At 54.2% G+C, this 18,754-nt stretch overlaps 1 protein-coding gene across 2 annotated transcripts in view; it reads left to right on the top strand.

Moving 5' to 3' along the window:
• Nucleotides 1–17,353, top strand: part of BLK (BLK proto-oncogene, Src family tyrosine kinase) — a 52,555-nt gene extending 35,202 nt beyond the window's left edge. For both annotated transcript variants that reach the window (XM_018051835.1, XM_018051836.1), the window contains exons 3-13: nt 821–875; nt 2,292–2,385; nt 3,248–3,346; nt 4,325–4,428; nt 8,397–8,543; nt 9,020–9,172; nt 10,415–10,594; nt 11,709–11,785; nt 14,181–14,331; nt 15,891–16,022; nt 16,711–17,353. In XM_018051835.1, coding sequence (XP_017907324.1) covers nt 821–875; nt 2,292–2,385; nt 3,248–3,346; nt 4,325–4,428; nt 8,397–8,543; nt 9,020–9,172; nt 10,415–10,594; nt 11,709–11,785; nt 14,181–14,331; nt 15,891–16,022; nt 16,711–16,916 — 1,398 coding nt within the window. In that variant the 3' untranslated portion in view covers nt 16,917–17,353. The remainder of the gene's footprint in view (nt 1–820; nt 876–2,291; nt 2,386–3,247; nt 3,347–4,324; nt 4,429–8,396; nt 8,544–9,019; nt 9,173–10,414; nt 10,595–11,708; nt 11,786–14,180; nt 14,332–15,890; nt 16,023–16,710) is intronic.

Genomic DNA, 18,754 nt, shown 5'->3' with positions numbered 1-18,754 from the left:
GTCTTGCACAAGCTTCTCACGGTGGTGACCGCTCTTATTTCAGAGCACAGGTCCTAGGGCACGTGGGCTCGGTGGTTGTGGCACACGGGCTTAGTTGCTCCTCGGCACGTGCGATCTTCCCAGATCAGGGATTGAACCCGCGTCTCCTGCACTGGCAGATGAATTCTTTACCACTGAGCCACCAGGGAAGCCCGGAGACCTGGGTTTCTGACGTCTGTTACATATGTGGGTTTTATCCACGTGAATGTGCGGGACTAGAGCCGCAAACTCCCAGAGTTGTCCAGAATTTCACTGCATGACTTTCCAACCAGTCTGTCTATTTGTCTGTCTTTGGTCAAAGAATGATTTCCACACTTCAGCAATTTTTATTTAATTTTTTGGGGGGCTAGGAGCATTCCTGTATAAAACTTTCTCTACAGGGTATATATCTGGGAATACATTCGTTGAGTTTTAGCGAAATATGCTTTTAAAATAATTTTCCTTGAGAACAAATACTGTTTTGCAACTTCATCTTTTAAAGCAGAGCCAGGCTTATAACCTGGCTGGTGATCCAGTTCCCTGCCCCAATTCCACAGCTGCTTCTTACGAAGTTGGGGCATCCCCATGTACCCCTCCTCCAACCCTGTGTGTGGTCTGGCAGATGGTGGGGGGGCGGTAATGGGGGATGGTGCTGGCACCTGGGGAGTTTCAGCCGCTCATGTAGAGTTTAACTGTGCAGCTCGGGCTCCCCCAGACCCTCCAGCTGGCAGCCTCACCCCACAGGGCCCCACCCAGACCTCAGGGTGTGAACTAATATAGAGCGCCTGCATTTCCGCTCTAGGTTGTGTTTAACCACCTGGCTCCCCCACCTCCTGACACCACGCACCCAGATCAAGGTAAGAAGGGGCTGCAGCCGAGCGCCCCCTGGCCACGTCCTCTGGGCCCCGGCTTCGTGAGGCTGGAACAAGGGCTAAGGTGGGAGCAGCTGCCTGGAGAAGAGAAGCCCTCGAGGGTTGGAGAGAAGTCTGGAGGGAGGCTGAGTGAGGTGCCCCAGGTTTCACCTGTCAAAGGGGATCTCTCCAGGAGTCTAACCACCAGCTCCCTCAGTATCTGAGCCTCAGTCTTTGTAAAAGACTTTATAAACGAACACCAAAAGAGTTACCGCAAATACAGACAGCATCATCAAACCCAGGCTTTCAAAGATTCCAGCACCTAGCTTCCAAGGGTGAGGGCTGATGTTCTGCATCCCAGCCCCTGCTCTGTCCCACACCTGGAAGCCCCATCGTGTTTCCCAGCCCACTTTTAAAGGCCCCCGCCAACCTTCTAACCACCCCCAGCCTCCACTTCAGTCTGATGGGAGGGACTGCGGAGATGACATAATGAATGTCCTCGGCGGTCCTGCGTCAGCTCAGACTCGGGCAGGGGGCTCACAGGGTGGGGCTTCCAGGAGCAATCCACCCCAGCATCCTCATCACCCACCTGCACCCAGCACCTGGGGTCCTCAGGCTTCATGCAGTCACACCACTGCACCAAGCAAGCAGCCCAGAGCCCAGCTCTGCCCCAGGACTGCGGAGGACGCCAAGCTAATTACGACATGGCTCTTCCCCTGAGGGAGCTCAGAGTCTGCCTACTCTAAAGGGCTGGAGCCCAGTTAGGGGCCTCGCCTGGTGCCTGGTGTTTCTTATCCTGCTGAGGACACAATGAATAACCTTGTGGGGTGGGGGGTGTAGGTCCTTCACTTCCTGCTGGGGACTTTGCACCTCCAGGAAGAAAGCTCAGGGGAAAGAAATAAAGCAACAGCCTTCAGCACACGTATTCCAGCCCCTCCTTCCCGGCAGAGTGGGGTGAATAGCCAGGCTTTGGTGACAAAGCTGAGTCATCTACTCCCAGGGAAGATAAGTGGTCTCCAGGTGACCTTTTCCTGGAGGGGTCTTGGCTTCCCAGAGCTGTGCAGAGAAGTAGTGGTCACTGGAAAATCTCTAAGCCAAGCTCCGGAGCCCCCTCCCCACCTCTGCTGTGGGACCACCAGCGTGTCTGGGTACTGTCAGGCTGAGCACTGTGACCAAGCCCCGGGCACAGTCACAGGTCAAAGTTACAGCTGCCATGTTCTGAGACCACCACTCCCCTTGGAACGGAGGTGGGGAGGGCAGGAGGGGAGGCTCATGGCCTATAAGGGCTGAGAGATCTGCCCACCCTGGTCCCAGACTTGGGTCTGCAGCCCTCAGGTCCACAAAGCTCATCTCCCTAGACCCTCGGGACTCTCCCAGCCCCTACCACGGCTCTCGCGGCCACGTCTAATCTGTTCCCTTTAGAGGATCACTTCGTGGTGGCCCTGTATGACTATAAGGCCACGAACGACCGGGACCTGCAGATGCTGAAGGGGGAGAAGCTGCAGATCCTGAAGGAGTAAGTGTCCAGGACACCGTCCCTGCCGCTGCAGGACCCCCTCCCCTCTCCCCACCCCGACACCCCACAGCTGCCTCCCGAATAACTTCTCCAGTGCCCTGCCCCCTCCCCCCAGCCCAGTCACCCAGCACTTTCTTAAACTTGACCCAATCACCTTTCCTCCATGCACTTTTTAAAAGTCTTTCTGGTGAGGTGGTTCCTATTCACTACCTCCTGCTCTGCTGTCAAAATCCTATCCTTCCTTCAAAACCCACCTCTAATGTCACCTCCTCCATGCAGCCCTCCTGACACCCACAGTGCTTGCCTGACTGCTCCATCACAGCTCTGGGTTGGAGTCAGTTGCGTCCAGATTTATCCCGGATTTCTTCTCAGAAACTCCTCCAAAGTCGATACTCTGCTTCAAACATCGTGCTTGTCCTGTGGAGCCTGGGAGCTGCTCTTGCTCTCGAAGTCCTATGAGGGCCTCCAGCCAAGAGCAGAATGGCTCTTGGTTCGTCCTTTCTTAGCTGCCCTTCTTGTTTCTGTCTTTCCCATCCAATGCAAACTTACTCCCTAAACTCTAAAAGTGTCCCATTAATTGAGAGGAGGCTGCTCACTAGAAGACTGGGCCCCTCTTGGGTGAACCAGGCTGTGTAGATAAACCTCCCCTGGAGGCCGCATTGTCCCCTTCTTCCCTGGAAGGAAGCTTGCAAGTTGGAAACGACCTGGACACCTCGGGGACTGAGCCACTGGCCCCCGTCCCTTCTCTCCACTCGACTGTCTGCCTCTCGAGTTCTCTGCCTGAGACGCTGCTTGGGCTGCAAGCTACCCAGGGAGAGGCCCGCGAGAGTCACTGCCCATTCTGTTTCTCCTTCCTTCCTAGAACCGGAGACTGGTGGTTGGCCAAGTCTCTCATCACAGGAAGAGAAGGCTACGTGCCCAGCAACTTTGTGGCCCGGGTAGAGACCCTGGAAGTGGAAAAGTAGGTGGACAGACAGCCCCACAGGTGTGCTGGCTGCTTCTGTTCCAGGCAGGATGGAGCCAGAAAGCAGCTAAAAAGCAGAGCAGGGTGTGAACCCAGCGCGGAGGGCACAGGACGGGGGTGGGGACTTGGAGTCGCTGGGAAAGGCTTGTCTGAAATCCCAGACAGCGTTTAAACGTCACCAGGGAGCCTACGCACGCCTCCCATCTGTGAAGTGAGAGCTGCCCATTTCCTGGCTAACCTGATAGGGACGCCCTCAACCAGCCAGCCTCCTCCCCTGCCTCCAGGGGGCAGGGCTCAGGGCTCACACCTCGGGGGACTCACAGGATGGGGGCCTTACAGGAGAGCCTGGGCACAGTATCCTCATCACTCACAAGCACATGGCACCAGCCACGGCCTCAGGCATTAGAGCCCCGAAAAACCAGGGCCAGAGCCCGGCTCTGCCCAGGACTGGGGAGGACGCCAAACCGACTACGACACGGCCGCTCCCCTGAAGGAGCTCAGAGTCTGTCACATTCATGAGCTGGAACAGGCTAGCAGCCTCGCCCGGTGTGCCCGTCCAGTGATGCTCACCCTCGGGAGGGCTCCTTGCCCAGCACGCCCAGTCCTGGGCCTTTCCTTGGACCAGGGTGAGGCTAGGGCAGGTCCACCTCAACCAGCCACGCTCAAGGAGCACTGGAGACCGACCGCAAGGAGGGTGGGCTGTAGGGGAAGGTATCGGGTGCATTTACCCAGAGCAAAATTAACGAAGGGCACCAAACTCCATTCTCATTTCTTGTCAAGGAAACACCATGTCCATTGCTGACAGGAGGGAAAGGGACTGAGGGGATTTCATGTATCAAGATACGGGGGTTCAGCTCAGGGTCAGGTTCGCAACAGGAACACACTGTATCTCAAGGGGGAAGGGGCTTGGGTGACAAGATCCCCAGGAACATGGCCACACTCAGCTCTGCCTGCCTTTGTGCTTTTCCTTTCCAGGTGGTTCTTTAGATCCATTTGCCGGAGAGATGCCGAGAGGCAGCTTCTGGCTCCAGTCAATAAGGCTGGCGCCTTTCTTATTAGAGAGAGTGAAACCAGCAAAGGTAACCCTGGGGCCCTGCTGCCCTCGCCATGCAGCCGGGGACCCCCACCTATGGCCTTCCTTTTGGGAGTTGGGTGGGGGGCAGGAGAGGTGCCAGCCAGGAGAATCTGATAGCTTCCACCTGGGAGTCCCCGCCACATCAGGCCAGCCAGGACAGCCCATGAGTATCCAGTATTTGACCTTGAGGCTGTGCACACGGACAGCTCTCCCAAGACCTGGCTAGAAATGCAGGCAACACAGGTGGGGGATCGGAGAGGGAGTTATAGAGCTGCTCCAGGCACTGAGGGCCGGTCTCACACCGCCTGGGCCAGGGGGAGCGCTGAGGCTGGTGGGGGGCGGAAAGGCGGGTGACCCATCTGGAATCAAGGGATTTGAAAGAATCTTCAGAGATCATCTCAGTCAGAGGCTGTGACTCAGACACTTGCAACAGCCTGGGAGGTCTCGGAAGTTTGGGGCACAGCCTGTGATACAAAAGAAGGGGGTAGGATCATGAGAACTGGGGGGACTCCCAGATTTAAACCCACTGACCGAGTGGAGTGTTTCTGCCCCCACTCTCGGTCACTGGGCTTTCTCTTTCTCTGTCATTAGTCTTCTGTCTTTCCTTCTTAAAGTGCTTTTGGCTATCAAGTATAAAACACATCTAAAAATTGCATAAATTATGAACAAGAGCAGAATTATAAATAATCAGTATAATAATTATAAATATAAATAATTATAGTATTAAAGTATTATAGTATTATAAATATAAATGAGTATAATAATTATAAATAATAAGTAAACATCTGTGTAACCACAAGAGCAAGAATATTCCAGATGCCCAGAGCCCCTCTCACTGCCCCACTGGTTCCCCTTCCTGATTCACCTTCCCACCCGCAGAGAAGCCACCGCTATCCTGACTTTGATGGAAGCCCTTCCTTGCCTTTCGTTATAGTTTTACCACCCGTGTTTCATCTGTTTTTCACCTTTATTATACAAATGAGATCAAGCCATTTTAGTTTTTGTGTCTTATTCCTGTCACTCAACATTGTAAAATTCTGTATTTGTTTGCTAGGCCTTCTGTAGTAAAGTACCAGGAACTGAGAGGCTTAAACAGCAGACCTGTGCTTTCCCACAGGTCCAGAGGCCAGGAACCTAAGGTCGAGCTGTCAGCAGGGTTGGTTCCCCCTGAGGCCTCTCTCCCTGGCTTGTAGGTGGCCATCTTCTCCCTGTATCCTCATGTGGTTGTCCCTCGGCATATGTCTGCGTCCTCGTCCCCTCTTATAAGCACGCCAGTTGCGTGGATCAGGACCCACCTCAATAATGTAACCTCCTCTTTAAAGGCCCTATTTCCAAAGATAGTCACATCACTGAGGTATAGGACTTGAACACAGGAATTCGCAGGGATGGGGGGACACAATTCCGTCCATCACAGATGCATTTGTGTGGTTGAGGCAACAGCAATAATCTGCTCACTTTGACAGCTAAACAGAATCCAGGATATGAATATTCCATAAGCTCTTTCTCCATACTGGTGGAATTGGGGTTGTTTCCAGTTTGGGGCTGTTATAAAGGTGCTGCTATGAACCTTGAGGGATATGCTTCCTAGTGGGTTTGCCTCTAGCCTTCCATCTTTGAGATACTGGGCCAATATCCCCATTGAAAGATGGGGAAACTGAGGGAAGAAGTGACTCACTCTAGACCAACAGTGAACAAGCATCAGAGCCCAATCATCTGAGAGGCTCTGAAAATTTTCACAAGCTCTAAAATGTGCCAAACAGACCTAACACTGGGCAGATGGAGAACTTCCCAAACAGGGTGAAGAGGACTAGATGTTTTGTTTGCTGTAGAATATTTCAAACACACACACAAGTAAAGCAAATAGTAAATGGAACCCCTGTACTCAACACTCGGCTTCAACGATAATCAACCCAGCTAATCTGATTTCACGTACATCCCCAGCCCCATTACTTTGAAGCAAATGCCAGACATCACGTCATTTCACCAGGAAATGATGTTTCAATGGCTGCCTGTTGCTAAGAGGCCCTCTGGAGGGAAAGCCACCCCAACCTCAGTGTGAAGGAGGAAAGGATCTCTAAAGGTGGGGTGTCTCCTCCTGTCCTTGCCCCCCACCCCACAGCTAGTCCAGGCTGGGGTTGGCCAGTTGGAGCAGGGGCTAGAAGACCCCTCGCAAGACCCCTCTACACATGCGCACACGCTCCGCGGAGATCCAAAGCCTCTTCAGGAGGGAAGGAACACTGCTCCCGGAAGGCGGGCAGTGAGTTCGAACCTAAGAGGTCTCCTGAACATCCCTTAGCTTCTCGAGACTAACGTTATTGGTATGTATGTTGGAAATGACTAGTTTCCCACTTCAAGGACAGGTGGCCTTTACGAAAATCTCAGTCTCTGGGAGCCAGCCGCAGGGTGGAGACAGGACAGGGGATCCAGATCTTGTGTACAGGAAGGACTGAGGCCCGCTTTAAGAAGAAGGAATGCCAAATTGTAAAAAAGACATTAGGGACGGGCCCTGAGAGGAGCCCACACAGCAGAGAGGCTGCCGCGGCACTGGAGGAAGAGACTCGGGCCTCCGTGGCTGATCTGGAGGCATCACAAGCCCGGAACAGCAGCCGGGAATGGAGAAGATCGCTCTTTTCCTCGCCAGAGTGGTGCGTGGATGAACGTACTCACTAGCGCCCCTCTCTGGTTCCTGCGATACCCGAGCTTGCTGCACTCACCAGGGGCGAAGTTGGGAAGACACTTCGCAGCATGCACGTTGGGCTGGGGTAGGATATGAGGGGCGGGCTGTGTCAGCGGCAGGGCACGCCACAGGACGCGCGGTCTCTCCACATCCTTTTGCAGGTGGGCGATGAGAGAGGCGCAGTGGCCAAGGAAGGGGAGAAGGGATTTGAGATGGGGTGATAGTCTGATACGGGAGGAAAGACGCCTGAAGACAAACAGCGCAGGGCAAAAATCAAGCGCCCACGCCCAGGACAAGACGTGTCCGAGCCTGCCACCTGGTGGCGAAGGGTAGTACTGCCCGCGGTAGGCGCGCCTTTAGTACAGTCCCGGGAGCCCCCAGGCTAACCGCTGATCAGCCAAGGGCCCTGGGGCAAGCGAATCCCCGTTCTGGGCCTCAGGTTTCTCGTTTAGCAAATCAAAGTGGAAGTATGTGGCACCCAGAGAACTGAAGAGAGGCTCCTTATAAAAATATCAAGTTCATGGAAAATTTCTCAGCTGGAAACTCTTGCCTCCTAAATTGCTCTTAACCCTTGGCATCTGCAACCGCCGACTGAAGAAAACAGGATACGTAGATGTGTGTACGGATTTGAACAGAAGCCTTGGGTTGTGTCTTATTATGCTCTTCCCCATGGACAGGAGTGCTTCGGGTTGTAATTTGCTATTGCATGTGGGGCAGAGTCAATCTTCCCACGGAAGGAAGGAATGAGTGAGCCAATCTCCTAGTCCCTCCAAAAACTCTGTATCTAAATATTCCGGGGCAAAGGGTCCTCAGGTCCCAGGTGCCCAAGAAGGGGGACAGCCTGATGGCTAAGAGAGCATTCTGCATGCTCCAGAGTTCTGGAGCAGATTCAGAAGGTTTGAGGAGGAATGCCAAGGACAGAGTTAGGATGAGCTGACAGGAAAGGCTTCCAGGAGGGTGGAGGGTGAGATGAAGAAAAAGGTAACTGATGATGGTCAAAATGGAAAGCAGAACTGGGGGAACTTGCCTGCAATGTGGGAGACTTGGGTTTGATCTCTGGGTCAGGAAGATCCCCCGGAGAAGGGAACGGCTACCTACTCCAGTATTCTTGCCTGAAAAATTTCCTGGACAGAGGAACCTGGAGGGCTACAATCCATGGGGGTCTCAAAAGAGTTGGCACAACTGAGCAACTAACAGCACTTTTCCAAGGCCTTGAAATGAAGCCCCAAATCCCAATCCTGATTTTCCCTCTTTGTGTCTTACTTCTCACGCGTGTGTCTTTGTTAACCCTCTAGGTGCCTTTTCGCTGTCTGTGAAGGATGTGACCACGCACGGGGAGGTGATCAAACACTATAAGATCCGCTCCCTGGATGATGGCGGCTATTACATCTCCCCCCGGAACGCCTTCCCCACGCTGCAGGCTCTGGTGCAGCACTATTCCAGTAAGAGGGGGGGCATCTGACAGAGGCCTGGGCTGTGCCAGAGGAGCCCTCGTGTCTCTCCATCACTGAGTTCTCAAGATCGCATGAACCATTGGTGCTGTTTTGGCAGAGGGGTGGAGGATTATCCCAAGGCTGGACCTAAGGTGTTGATAACTGTCAACATAATGATTCCCTGTCTGTGTCCCTGACCCTCTATGTTGGCTGTGACCACATGGAGAATAGCAAGTATTTTCAGTCTTAGAGACAGCAGGACAATGACAGCATGCTTATTTTACATAAAACAAATGCAGAGCGCTGAGTGTGTGTGTGTGTGTGTGTGTGTGCGCACTTGTGCACATTGAACTTGGGGTGGATGCGGGGCTGTCGAGAAGGAGCGGGGACACAGCCGGGAATGATACAGCTCTCATGTTCTGTATGGTGTCCGCAGATCTGTCTATGCTTGTGACCTCCAGCTCATCTCTTCTTTCCTAATGCAGAGAAAGGGGACGGGTTGTGCCAAAGGCTGACCCACCCCTGTGTGAGCCTGGCCCCCCAGAACCCCTGGGCCCAGGATGAATGGGAAATCCCCCGGCAGTCTCTCAAGCTGGTCAGGAAGCTTGGGTCCGGGCAGTTTGGTGAAGTCTGGATGGGTGAGTATGTGGCACTCGGGAGTTGCTCACCCACTGCCCTACATCCTAGAGCACAGGAGGCTCGGGACCTGCATGGGGCATCATACTTCCCATAGAGGCCTGCGAAGGGGAAGGGACTGGGGCCATATGCCCGTTTCACAGACGAGGTACTGGAAGTACAGAGCGCTGAAGTCGCCTGCCCTCGGCTGTTCTGGCATGGAGACGAAGCAGGAGCAGAACCCAGCTCTCCCGCTGCCCCCACGCCAGCCCGTGCCCGCCTGCCTTCTTCACTGCCCAGAGCTGCCTCTGCCATTGACTCCTGTGTGACCTGGAAGAGGAGCCTGGCTAGCTCCTCTTGGCTTTGTCTCACTGGGTGGAAACACTATGTTAACCAGGGGGAGAGGTGAACTAGGGGCTCCAGGACCCTGATAACAAAGTCACCACCTGCAGCTCTGAGACTAGCCCGTCCCTTAACTTCCTGGCCCCTGTGGCCTCCCCTTCAATTACAGTGAATGGCCGATCCTCTGCTTACCAATGTGCGATCGGAATATAAAAGATGCTTTATTTTATCCCTGGAAAGGTCCGTGTCTCTGGGGCATGATTTTAAGGTGGGACCCTGCTGCCTCCCTGATTCCTCCGGCATCCAGGACTGATGCCTGGGGCACCCCTGGGGGGAGCTCCCCCTGGCTCCTTGCAAGTCTGAGTCCTGACTTATCTTTTCACGTCAGTGCAGACGGGGACCTAATGGGCTGGGCGGGGGGTGGGGGTGTGTGTGCAGGAGCCATAAGGATCTAGAGATGAACGTCGCAGGGCGCAGAGAGGGGCACGGAGGCCTCCTCTATGATCCTGCCGCGGGCTGTGATGCTTACTGCCATACTGACGCTATTAAGTGGTTGAAGAGATTCATTAGGCAGGGATAGGAGGACAAAAGGGACACACCCCGGACCTGGCTGTAGGGATCGGAGGTGAAACAGCCCCCCTCCCAGGCTGGGTAATTTCCTTAACTGCCCGGGGTTCCTGTCTAGCAGAGGAGGCCGGGACAGGCTTGAATCCTTCTAGGTAAGCGAGCGCATCCATCACCATCAGGAGTGGTAATTCCAGCCCAGGACCACTTCCAGGGGGCAGGGCTCTGGCCACAGTGCCCCATCTATATAGAACAGGGATGGCTCCTGGAAGCTTACGTAGATTTTTGGATAAGGGATCACCTGCCCCCACCTCCAAGTCTTCTGAACATCCTCTTCATCTTCTGTCCCCGGGCCTCAGGTTATTATAAAAACAACATCAAGGTGGCCATCAAGACCTTGAAGGAGGGAACCATGTCTCCAGAGGCCTTCCTGGGCGAGGCCAACCTGATGAAAACTCTCCAGCATGAGAGGCTGGTCCGTCTCTACGCGGTGGTCACCAAGGAACCTATCTACATCGTGACGGAATACATGGCCAGAGGTGGGGCCCTGCCCGGGGCTGCGCCCCTCACACAGGCAGGAAGCCTTGAGGGTGGGGGTCAAGGCTTGGGGGCGCCGAGGAGGATAAGGCTGACCTGCTGCTGTGAGTTTGCCTGGCCGGGGGACCTCTGCAGGGGACCACTAAGGCATGAGCTGGGTCAAGCAGCCAACATCCTGCAGATCTAGGGTGTTCCACATGCAGGGGTGGGGGCAGAGTGAAGGGTGATGAGAACAAGACAGCTAAGTGGTCCTTATAGAGGAGTTTCCATAGCTCAGGAGACCCTGCACCAGCATCTTTGCAGGGAGCCTCCTGTGCTTGGCACCCCCTGGGGCGGACAGAGGGCAGCAAAGTCTAAAGAATAGTAGGCGGGGCGTCCAGAGACGGTTCTAGTCCAGGAGACCTTGTACAACCCTATCAACATTTTCAACACGGATGATGAGAGGTTGGGTGAGATGGCCACTGAGGTCTAGAGTATGGCCATTCTCTACTGGGGCCTGGGGAATCCTTCTTACCCCTCCTATGACCCTGACTGCACCCCGACTCCTGTCGGATCCTAAAATGCTGTGTTGATGCTGACTGTTCTTTAAAGGGTGTCATGAAGGGGTCCTACATTGAGCTGGAGGCATGTGGCTCCCTTGCTCACCTCTTAGCCATCCCTCAGGTGAGCAGTCCCCCGCTCTTAGATACCAGAGAGGAGCAGCTTCTGTCCCCTGTACCAGCTCCAGGAGATGAGTCTCCGTAATGCTGGTGATTTCTTGCATCCTCGGAGGCAGAATGTCTGCCAACAAAGGGTGAAGTGGGCGGAAGATGCTTTGTAATGTCATGCAGGGTACGAGCAGTGTCTGACCCGGTTCCTTGACTGTGTGACCTTGAACCTGACTGAGACCTCACGTCCTCCGAGCAGCTGGCAGCAGACCAGCGCCTCTTGGGAGCTGTGAGGGCTGAGATGGGAGTTCTGTAGAGCAGTGGCACCTGCAGCCGTGGGGGCACAAGAGACCTGAAAGAGTGCCACCCACTTCCCGCCCAGGTGGGCAGCAGCCCACACCTTGAGAGGCCGGCTCGGCCAGGGTTGGGTCACCCTGCAGAAGGTCAGCTGCAACTTCTCTTTCCTCAGGCTGCCTGCTGGATTTCCTGAAGACGGATGAAGGTAGCCGATTGTCCCTCTCAAGGCTGATTGACATGTCGGCCCAGGTTCGTGAGCTCCAAGTGCAGGGATCCAGGCCCCTGGGCCCTATCCTCTGCCCTTGCAGCTCAGCGAGATCAACTCTTTGGAGGCTGTGTCCATTAGATTTAGGCTGGGCTGTGAGAGACAGAAAACCCAAGCCATCATAGCTTCAGTGTGTAAGCACCAGAGGCGGGCAGTCTGGGGTGGGCAGTGGAGCTTCCCCTCAGAGTCACAGGGACCCAGGTTTCTTCCACCCACTGGGTCTTAACAGATCATCTTCCCACCCAGGGAGCCTGCTCACGCTTTAGCGTCTTGTTATCCTTAGCCAGGAGGAAGAAGCGGGATGGAGGGGGCAAACCACACCCACTCCCTTTAGAGCCAAGTGCTGGGAGTCACTCCCTACACTTGCTCTCCCAGCCCCATGGCCACCTGTCACCTGCCCGTACCCAGCTGCAAGGGAGCTTGGGAAATGTAGTCCTTCTCCTGGGCAGCCATGAAGGTTCTGTTGGTGAGAACCAGAGGAAGAAAGGATGGTGTGGGGAACCCAGAAAGTCCCCACGAATTCCACGTCCTATGGCGGGTCAGCACTTTGTGGTGACCTCCTCCATCCTCAGATGGTGCCCATCAGTGCCTTCTGTAGACTCAGACATCATGAAGTGAAGAGCCAAATGAAGAGGAGGGAAGCGTTCCTCCCGGGGGATTTTAGCTGAGGATTCTAACTGGCAGCAAAGCACATCCGGTGGCCCTGGGTGTGTGTCTGTTGAAACTGGAACTCTCGGAAGAAAAGCTCCGGTCTGTGGTCAGCCCGTGAGACACAGACACACACACACACATCCTGTTGGAGGGAGGCACCCTCCCCTCTCCCACGCCACCCCCACCCCCTCCAAGCCGTTATCTGCTATGAGTATCAGGGCAGGAACTGAGGTCACCATGCCTTTTTTCCACCCCCTTTTTTCCACTGAGGTGCGCACAGGCTGGGTTGAACAGGATGGTGAGGTGGTCTCGGAAAACTAAGCCTGGTAACTGGTTTCAAACCACAGCTCATGATAAGCCTGCTCACTCCCTTTTTTCCCTTTCTTTTCCTTTTCTCACTCGTTGTCAATGATCTCTGTCAAGCCTTTGGGAAATCTTGGGTCACCAAGAAGCAAAGGATATGAAAAGTCACCTGAGTTTACAAGTTCAGTTCAGTTCAGTAGCTCAGTTGTGTCCGACTCTTTGTGACCCCGTGGACTGCATCACACCAAGCTTCCTTGTTCGTCACCAACTCACGGAGTTTACTCAGACTCATGTCCATCAAGTCGGTGATGCCACCCAACCATCTCATCCTCTGTTGTCCCCTTCTCCTCCTGCCTCCAATCTTTCCCAGCATCAGGGTCTTTCCCAATGAGTTAGTTCTTCCCATCAGGTGGCCAAAGTATTGGAGTTTCAGCTTCAGCATCAGTCCTTCCAATGAATATTCAGGACTGATTTCCTTTAGGATGGACTGGTTGAATCTCCTTGCAGTCCAAGGGACTCTCAAGAGTCTTTGCCAACACCCAGTTCAAAAGCATCCATTCTTCGGCGCTCCGCTTTCTTTAAAGTCCAATTCTCACATCCATACTTGACTACTGGAAAAACCATAGCTTTGACTAGACGGACCTTTGTTGGCAAAATAACGTCTCTGCTTTTTAATATGCTATCTAGGTGGGTCATAGCTTTTCTTCCAAGGAGTAAGCGTCTTTTAATTTCATGGCTACGGTCACCATCTGTAGTGATTTTGGAGCTCAAAAAAATAAAGTCTGTCACTGTTTCCAGTGTTTCCCCATCTGTTTCCCATGAAGTGATGGGACCAGATGCCATGATCTTAGTTTTCTGAATGTTGAGCTTTAAGCCAGCTTTTTCACTCTCCTCTTTCACTTTCATCAAGAGGCTCTTTAGTTCTTTGCTTTCTGCCATAAAGGGTGGTGTCATCTGCCTATCTGAGGTTATTGATATTTCTCCCGGCAATCTTGATTCCAGCTTGTGCTTCATCCAGCCCAGTGTTTCCCATGATGTACTCTACAAATAAATAAGTTTCTAAGTAGATGTGGCCAAGAATCTGAAGGTTAGGAAAGCAGAAAATCAGAACCTTCCAGGTGAACAGCTTCTAAAACACATTGTGATCACGCTAGCGCCTTGCTCTGTGTACAGGCACACACACACGTGTACACTCTGCCTTCTGGGTGCTCCTCATCTCGCTTTATAGCATGAAGTGCAAAGCTTCCCTCCAAACGCAGCCCGTGTGCCCCACTTTGCAGCCACACGGCAGCTCCCCCCGTCCTATCACACCTTGGAACCTTCACGCCGCCTGTCTCTGATGTCTGGCTCTGATGCAGAGGGTGGCCTAAAGTCCTTTCTCTCCCTGAGAGGGGCTGGCCTTCACTGTGGGGCCCCCTCCCTCAGATTGCAGAAGGAATGGCGTACATCGAGCAGATGAATTCAATCCACCGGGACCTGAGAGCGGCCAACATCCTGGTGTCTGAGGCCTTGTGCTGCAAAATCGGGGACTTTGGCTTGGCCCGGATCATCGACAATGAATACACCGCCCAGGAGGGTGAGCAGCACCCCAACTCCCCAGTCCCCCTTGGACTTCTTGTCGTGCAAGTCTGACCTTGCTCCCAACTGGTTCAGCATTTCCCTGATGTGCTCTGCAGACCACAGGTGCCTCAGGAGGAATGACTAGGTGAGAGTAGGTTTAGAGATACCACCCATTCCATGAGCCCTCCCTTGGAGATTCCCCGCCCGTAGCAGCATAATGAAGGCCCTGAGAGGGCATGCAGCTTAGGAACGGTGCACACACGTTTCCTGTTGTGTCTCCCGAAGCCATTGGAACCCCAGAAACTTTTCCCACGTAGGTTCTGTGAGCCTCTCATGGAACCAGGGGTTCACAGAGCACACTTTAGAAATCACTGCCCTAAGTGCCTGCCCGCTCAGTCCCTGCAGTCAGGTCCAGCTCTGTGCGACCCCGTGGACGGCAGCCCGCCAGGCTCCTCTGTCCATGGGATTCTCCAGGCAAGAACACTGGAGTGGGCTGCCATTTCCTCCTCCAGGGGATCTTCCCGGCCCAGGGATGGAACATGTATCTCTTACATCTCCTGCATTGGCAGGCGGGTTCTTTACCACTAATGCCACCTGGAAAGCCCAACGTATGAGCAGCAAAAACTTAATACCTGAATTGGGGTCACTACAGGTGCTTTGCTTTACTTTGTAAAAACTAGGCAAAATCCTCTTTACAAGAGGATTTGAGGCACTCAAAATACATTTCATTAAGCAAGTTAGCGAGTGACACTAGTGAACATATTAATCAGTTGATACGGGAAATGGATTATCTGTCCCATTCATTGAGGGAACTTCAGGGGAGAAAGCTAGAGAAGGTGCGGGTGATCAAGGGATGGGCCGTGCAGCTGCTGTGGACGTCATCCAGGGCTGTAGGATTTGAACTCTTTCCTCACTGTGACCCTAGCAGGTACATGAGTCACGTGTCACCACTTCCCTTTTGCAGGAAAGGATTCTTTAAGGCAATAAAGTGAAAGTGTTAGTCAGTTGCATCTGACTCTTTGCAACCCCATGGACTGTAGCCCACCAGGCTCCTCTGTCCATGGGATTTCCCAGGCAAGAATACTGGAGTGGGTAGCTATTCCCTTCTTCAAGGGATCTTCCTGACCCATGGATTGAACCCAGGTCTCCTGCATTGGAGGCAGATTCTTTACTGTCTGAGCCACCAGGGAAGCGCAGCTAAGACATGGACAAGTTAAATGACTTGCCCCAGTCATGGGTTCCCGTTAGTAAACAAGGCTAATGGGAGATGGAAACGACCTCTTCAGTCCCAGGTGGAAACACATGCTGGTCGTCCAGTGAAGCCAGTTTAGGCAAAGACACAAAGCAGGCGATGGGGGTGCTATTTGTCCTTTGGTGCTGTGGACCCCCAGGGTCTTCACACTCCTGGTCATGCGTCCTGTGGGTCTGAATGACTCCCTGGGCGCATTTCTGTCTGATATAGTGACCCAGGCATCAGCAGGCAGGGCAGGGGCTGGGGGAGAAAGAGCAAGGAGTTGGGGGGTGTGGAGGAAGTCAGTCATGGCCTCATGAAGCTGCTCATGGTTTTTCTCGCAGGGGCCAAGTTCCCCATCAAGTGGACCGCCCCAGAGGCCATCCATTTTGGGGTGTTCACCATCAAAGCGGACGTGTGGTCATTTGGAATCCTCCTGATGGAAATCGTCACATATGGGCGTGTGCCCTACCCAGGTAGGCAGCTGTGTCCTACAGCGACCCTCCCGGCTCAGGGCTGTCCTGAGACAGCTGTGATGGCAGATGTCCCATCCTCAGGGCCTGGGGCTGCCCACCTGCGTGTCAGAATGGAGCCCATGGTTGAAACTGAAGCCCAGGTGTGCCACTCTGGGGGTGGGGTGGGGCGGGGTGGGGCTTCCCTCCCGCCCGTCAGCATTGGTCTTGGAAACAGGACTGTGTCCCCTGCATCCAGCAGAGGTCAGTGAGTCCACAAACCTGGAATTCAGTGAAGGTCAGGGTCTGAATTCAAGTCTCTTCCAGTTAGTTTCCCTCAGTTGAGTGGCCAAGTGGTCCCTCCCTTGGCCTTACACCCTGGGTACAGCCCCCAAACCTCCATCCCGAGAGTCAACCCCCAGGCGGATCTGAAGCGCTTGGGCCCTTAGCCTGTGGGAGGGGCTGGGGCCTGTTCACCGAGCACCTGCTTGGTGAGTGATGCTCACCTGTGTGCCTGACAGTCCCAGGTAAGCAGGTAGCACCCCATCCAGGAGGAACTGCCCCGCACTGAGACCATCTACCCTGTTCTCAAAGCAATGAAAAATCAATAGAGGGATGCGTAAAGGTGGCACCAGCCGGGCTGAGGGCAGAGACAGCGGTGGGTGCCTCGCGGGCCCCCGCCGGTCCTCAGCCATGTCTCTTCCGCCTCCAGGGATGACCAACCCCGAGGTCATCCGCAACCTGGAGCGCGGCTACCGCATGCCCCGCCCAGACTCGTGCCCGCCTGAGCTGTACAACGGCATCATCGCCGAGTGCTGGCGCAGCCGGCCGGAGGAGCGGCCCACCTTTGAGTTCCTGCAGTCGGTGCTCGAGGACTTCCACACGGCCACCGAGGGCCAGTACGAGCTGCAGCCCTAGGCCCGCGTGCAAAACTGTCTGGCCTCGGCCCCAGGTGCACCCGAAAGGCGGGGAGATGTCCGCACGCCCATTTCTCAGATGAGGAAACTAGAGGCAGCTGGGTCACGGCCTGGACTTTGGAGCAGGATCCAATCGCAGCGCCACCCCGCTCTGGCTGTGCGGCCCTAGGCGACTTAGCCTCTTAGCGCCTTCACCTTCACCCTGGCAGAAAGGGGATGAACCTACCTCGCATGTTCCGCATGAGGATGACCTGGTGAAATGTTCAGAGTAGTGCCCGGCACACTCCTCAGTGTCCGTCATCGCGTCACAGAAGGCTCCCTGTGTTGGCACCAGAAACAAGGAGTCGGCCCCCGGCGACCTGAGTCCAGCGACTCTCGCCAGACCCAGACTGCGCTCAGCACTTTGGGACTTTTCGGAAATAAAGTCGCGAGACCTGACGTTTCCCGTGTCGTTCTTGGCGACAAGCCTGGACATCGCATACATGTCATTCGTGGTTGTATGAGTGGTGCGTCTAGGGACTCGCAGATGGCACTGGGTTTCAAGAGAAAATCGAGGACCCCAGCCCCCAGACAAGGGCGCCATCACTGCCTTGTAGGGCGGCTAGAGTAGCGCCAGCAGGTGGCGCCCTCACCCCAGACATCCTCAACCTCCAGGTCTGAGTTGGGTGATGGGGAGAAAGGGGGTTTGCTCAGCAGGGGCGCAGGCAAGGGAGGCGAACAAGCCCTGGGCTCTGGGTCCCTGGACCGGGAGCATAAACAGGTGACTTGGGAATGGTAACACCGAGGAACGTTTCAGGCTCCGCACTGTTCATTGAAGCTCCCATTTGTCACGTTTTTGTTTTGTTTATGCTCAATTTTACTTCTTTGAGCTGTTAGGTTTACAGAAAACTAAATGAAAAATATAAAGAATCCCTATTTAACCCCTCATCCAGCCCCACCCTAAACTTCCCCTATTGTTTACATCTTGCAGTCGTAGCTATACATTTGTAAGGACTGATGAGCCAATACTGACGCGTTATTATTAGTCGAAATCCATAGTTTCCCTGCGTGGCTTCTCAGGTGGCGCAGTGGTAAAGCACCCGTCTGCCAGTGCAGGAGACGTAAGACATGAGTACGATCCCTGGGTTGGGAAGATGCCCTGGAGGAGGGCATGGCAACCCACTCCAGTATTCTTGGACAGCAGAGCCTGGTGGGCTACAGTCCACGAGGTCGCAAAGAGTCGGCCGCACCTAAAGCAACTTAGCATACAGTTTACCTTGGGACCCACTCTTTGCCTTGTGTTCTGTGGGTGTGGACCTATGTATACTCCCATGCCACCGTACAGTGTTACAGAATAGCTTCATTGTCATTCCCTGGGCCCCACCTGTTCTTCCCTCCCACACTCCCCCAAACCTCTGCCCAACAACTCGCCATGTTTCGACTCCTCTGATCCCGTGACAGTCTGAACCGAACAGAGCTTCATAATCAGTCAGTATTTATTGGGTATAAAGAGAGGCAGAGCCTGTGATCCTTGTTTTAGAGATGAGGAAACCTGGGGCACAGAGAGGGTAAGTAACCAACCCAAGGCCACACAGCTATAATAGTGGACTGAGGACTCACCACTCTTAGCCATTCTTCCAGGAAGATTCTGTCCCAATGTCTCAGACCGTGCCCCCTCGAAGCCTTGGGCCTCCATGCTGGGTTCTCAGGAGAAGGAGGCTCACAGTAGGCTGAGCGGCTGGGAGAAAGCCCACCCACCTCAAGCAGAGCAGACCCTCTTGCTTCTGGCTCACAAGCTCAGAGGCCTCACAAGGGTTATTTGAACAGAGTGTGACTTTTAAATTGTTTTGAAAATCAATC

This window comes from Capra hircus, chromosome 8 (genome assembly GCF_001704415.2).
Source record: "Capra hircus breed San Clemente chromosome 8, ASM170441v1, whole genome shotgun sequence".
NCBI classification, from domain to species: domain Eukaryota; kingdom Metazoa; phylum Chordata; class Mammalia; order Artiodactyla; family Bovidae; genus Capra; species Capra hircus.
The sequence above is the reverse complement of the archived record's forward strand: the minus strand, read 5'-3'. Positions and strand labels throughout refer to the sequence as shown.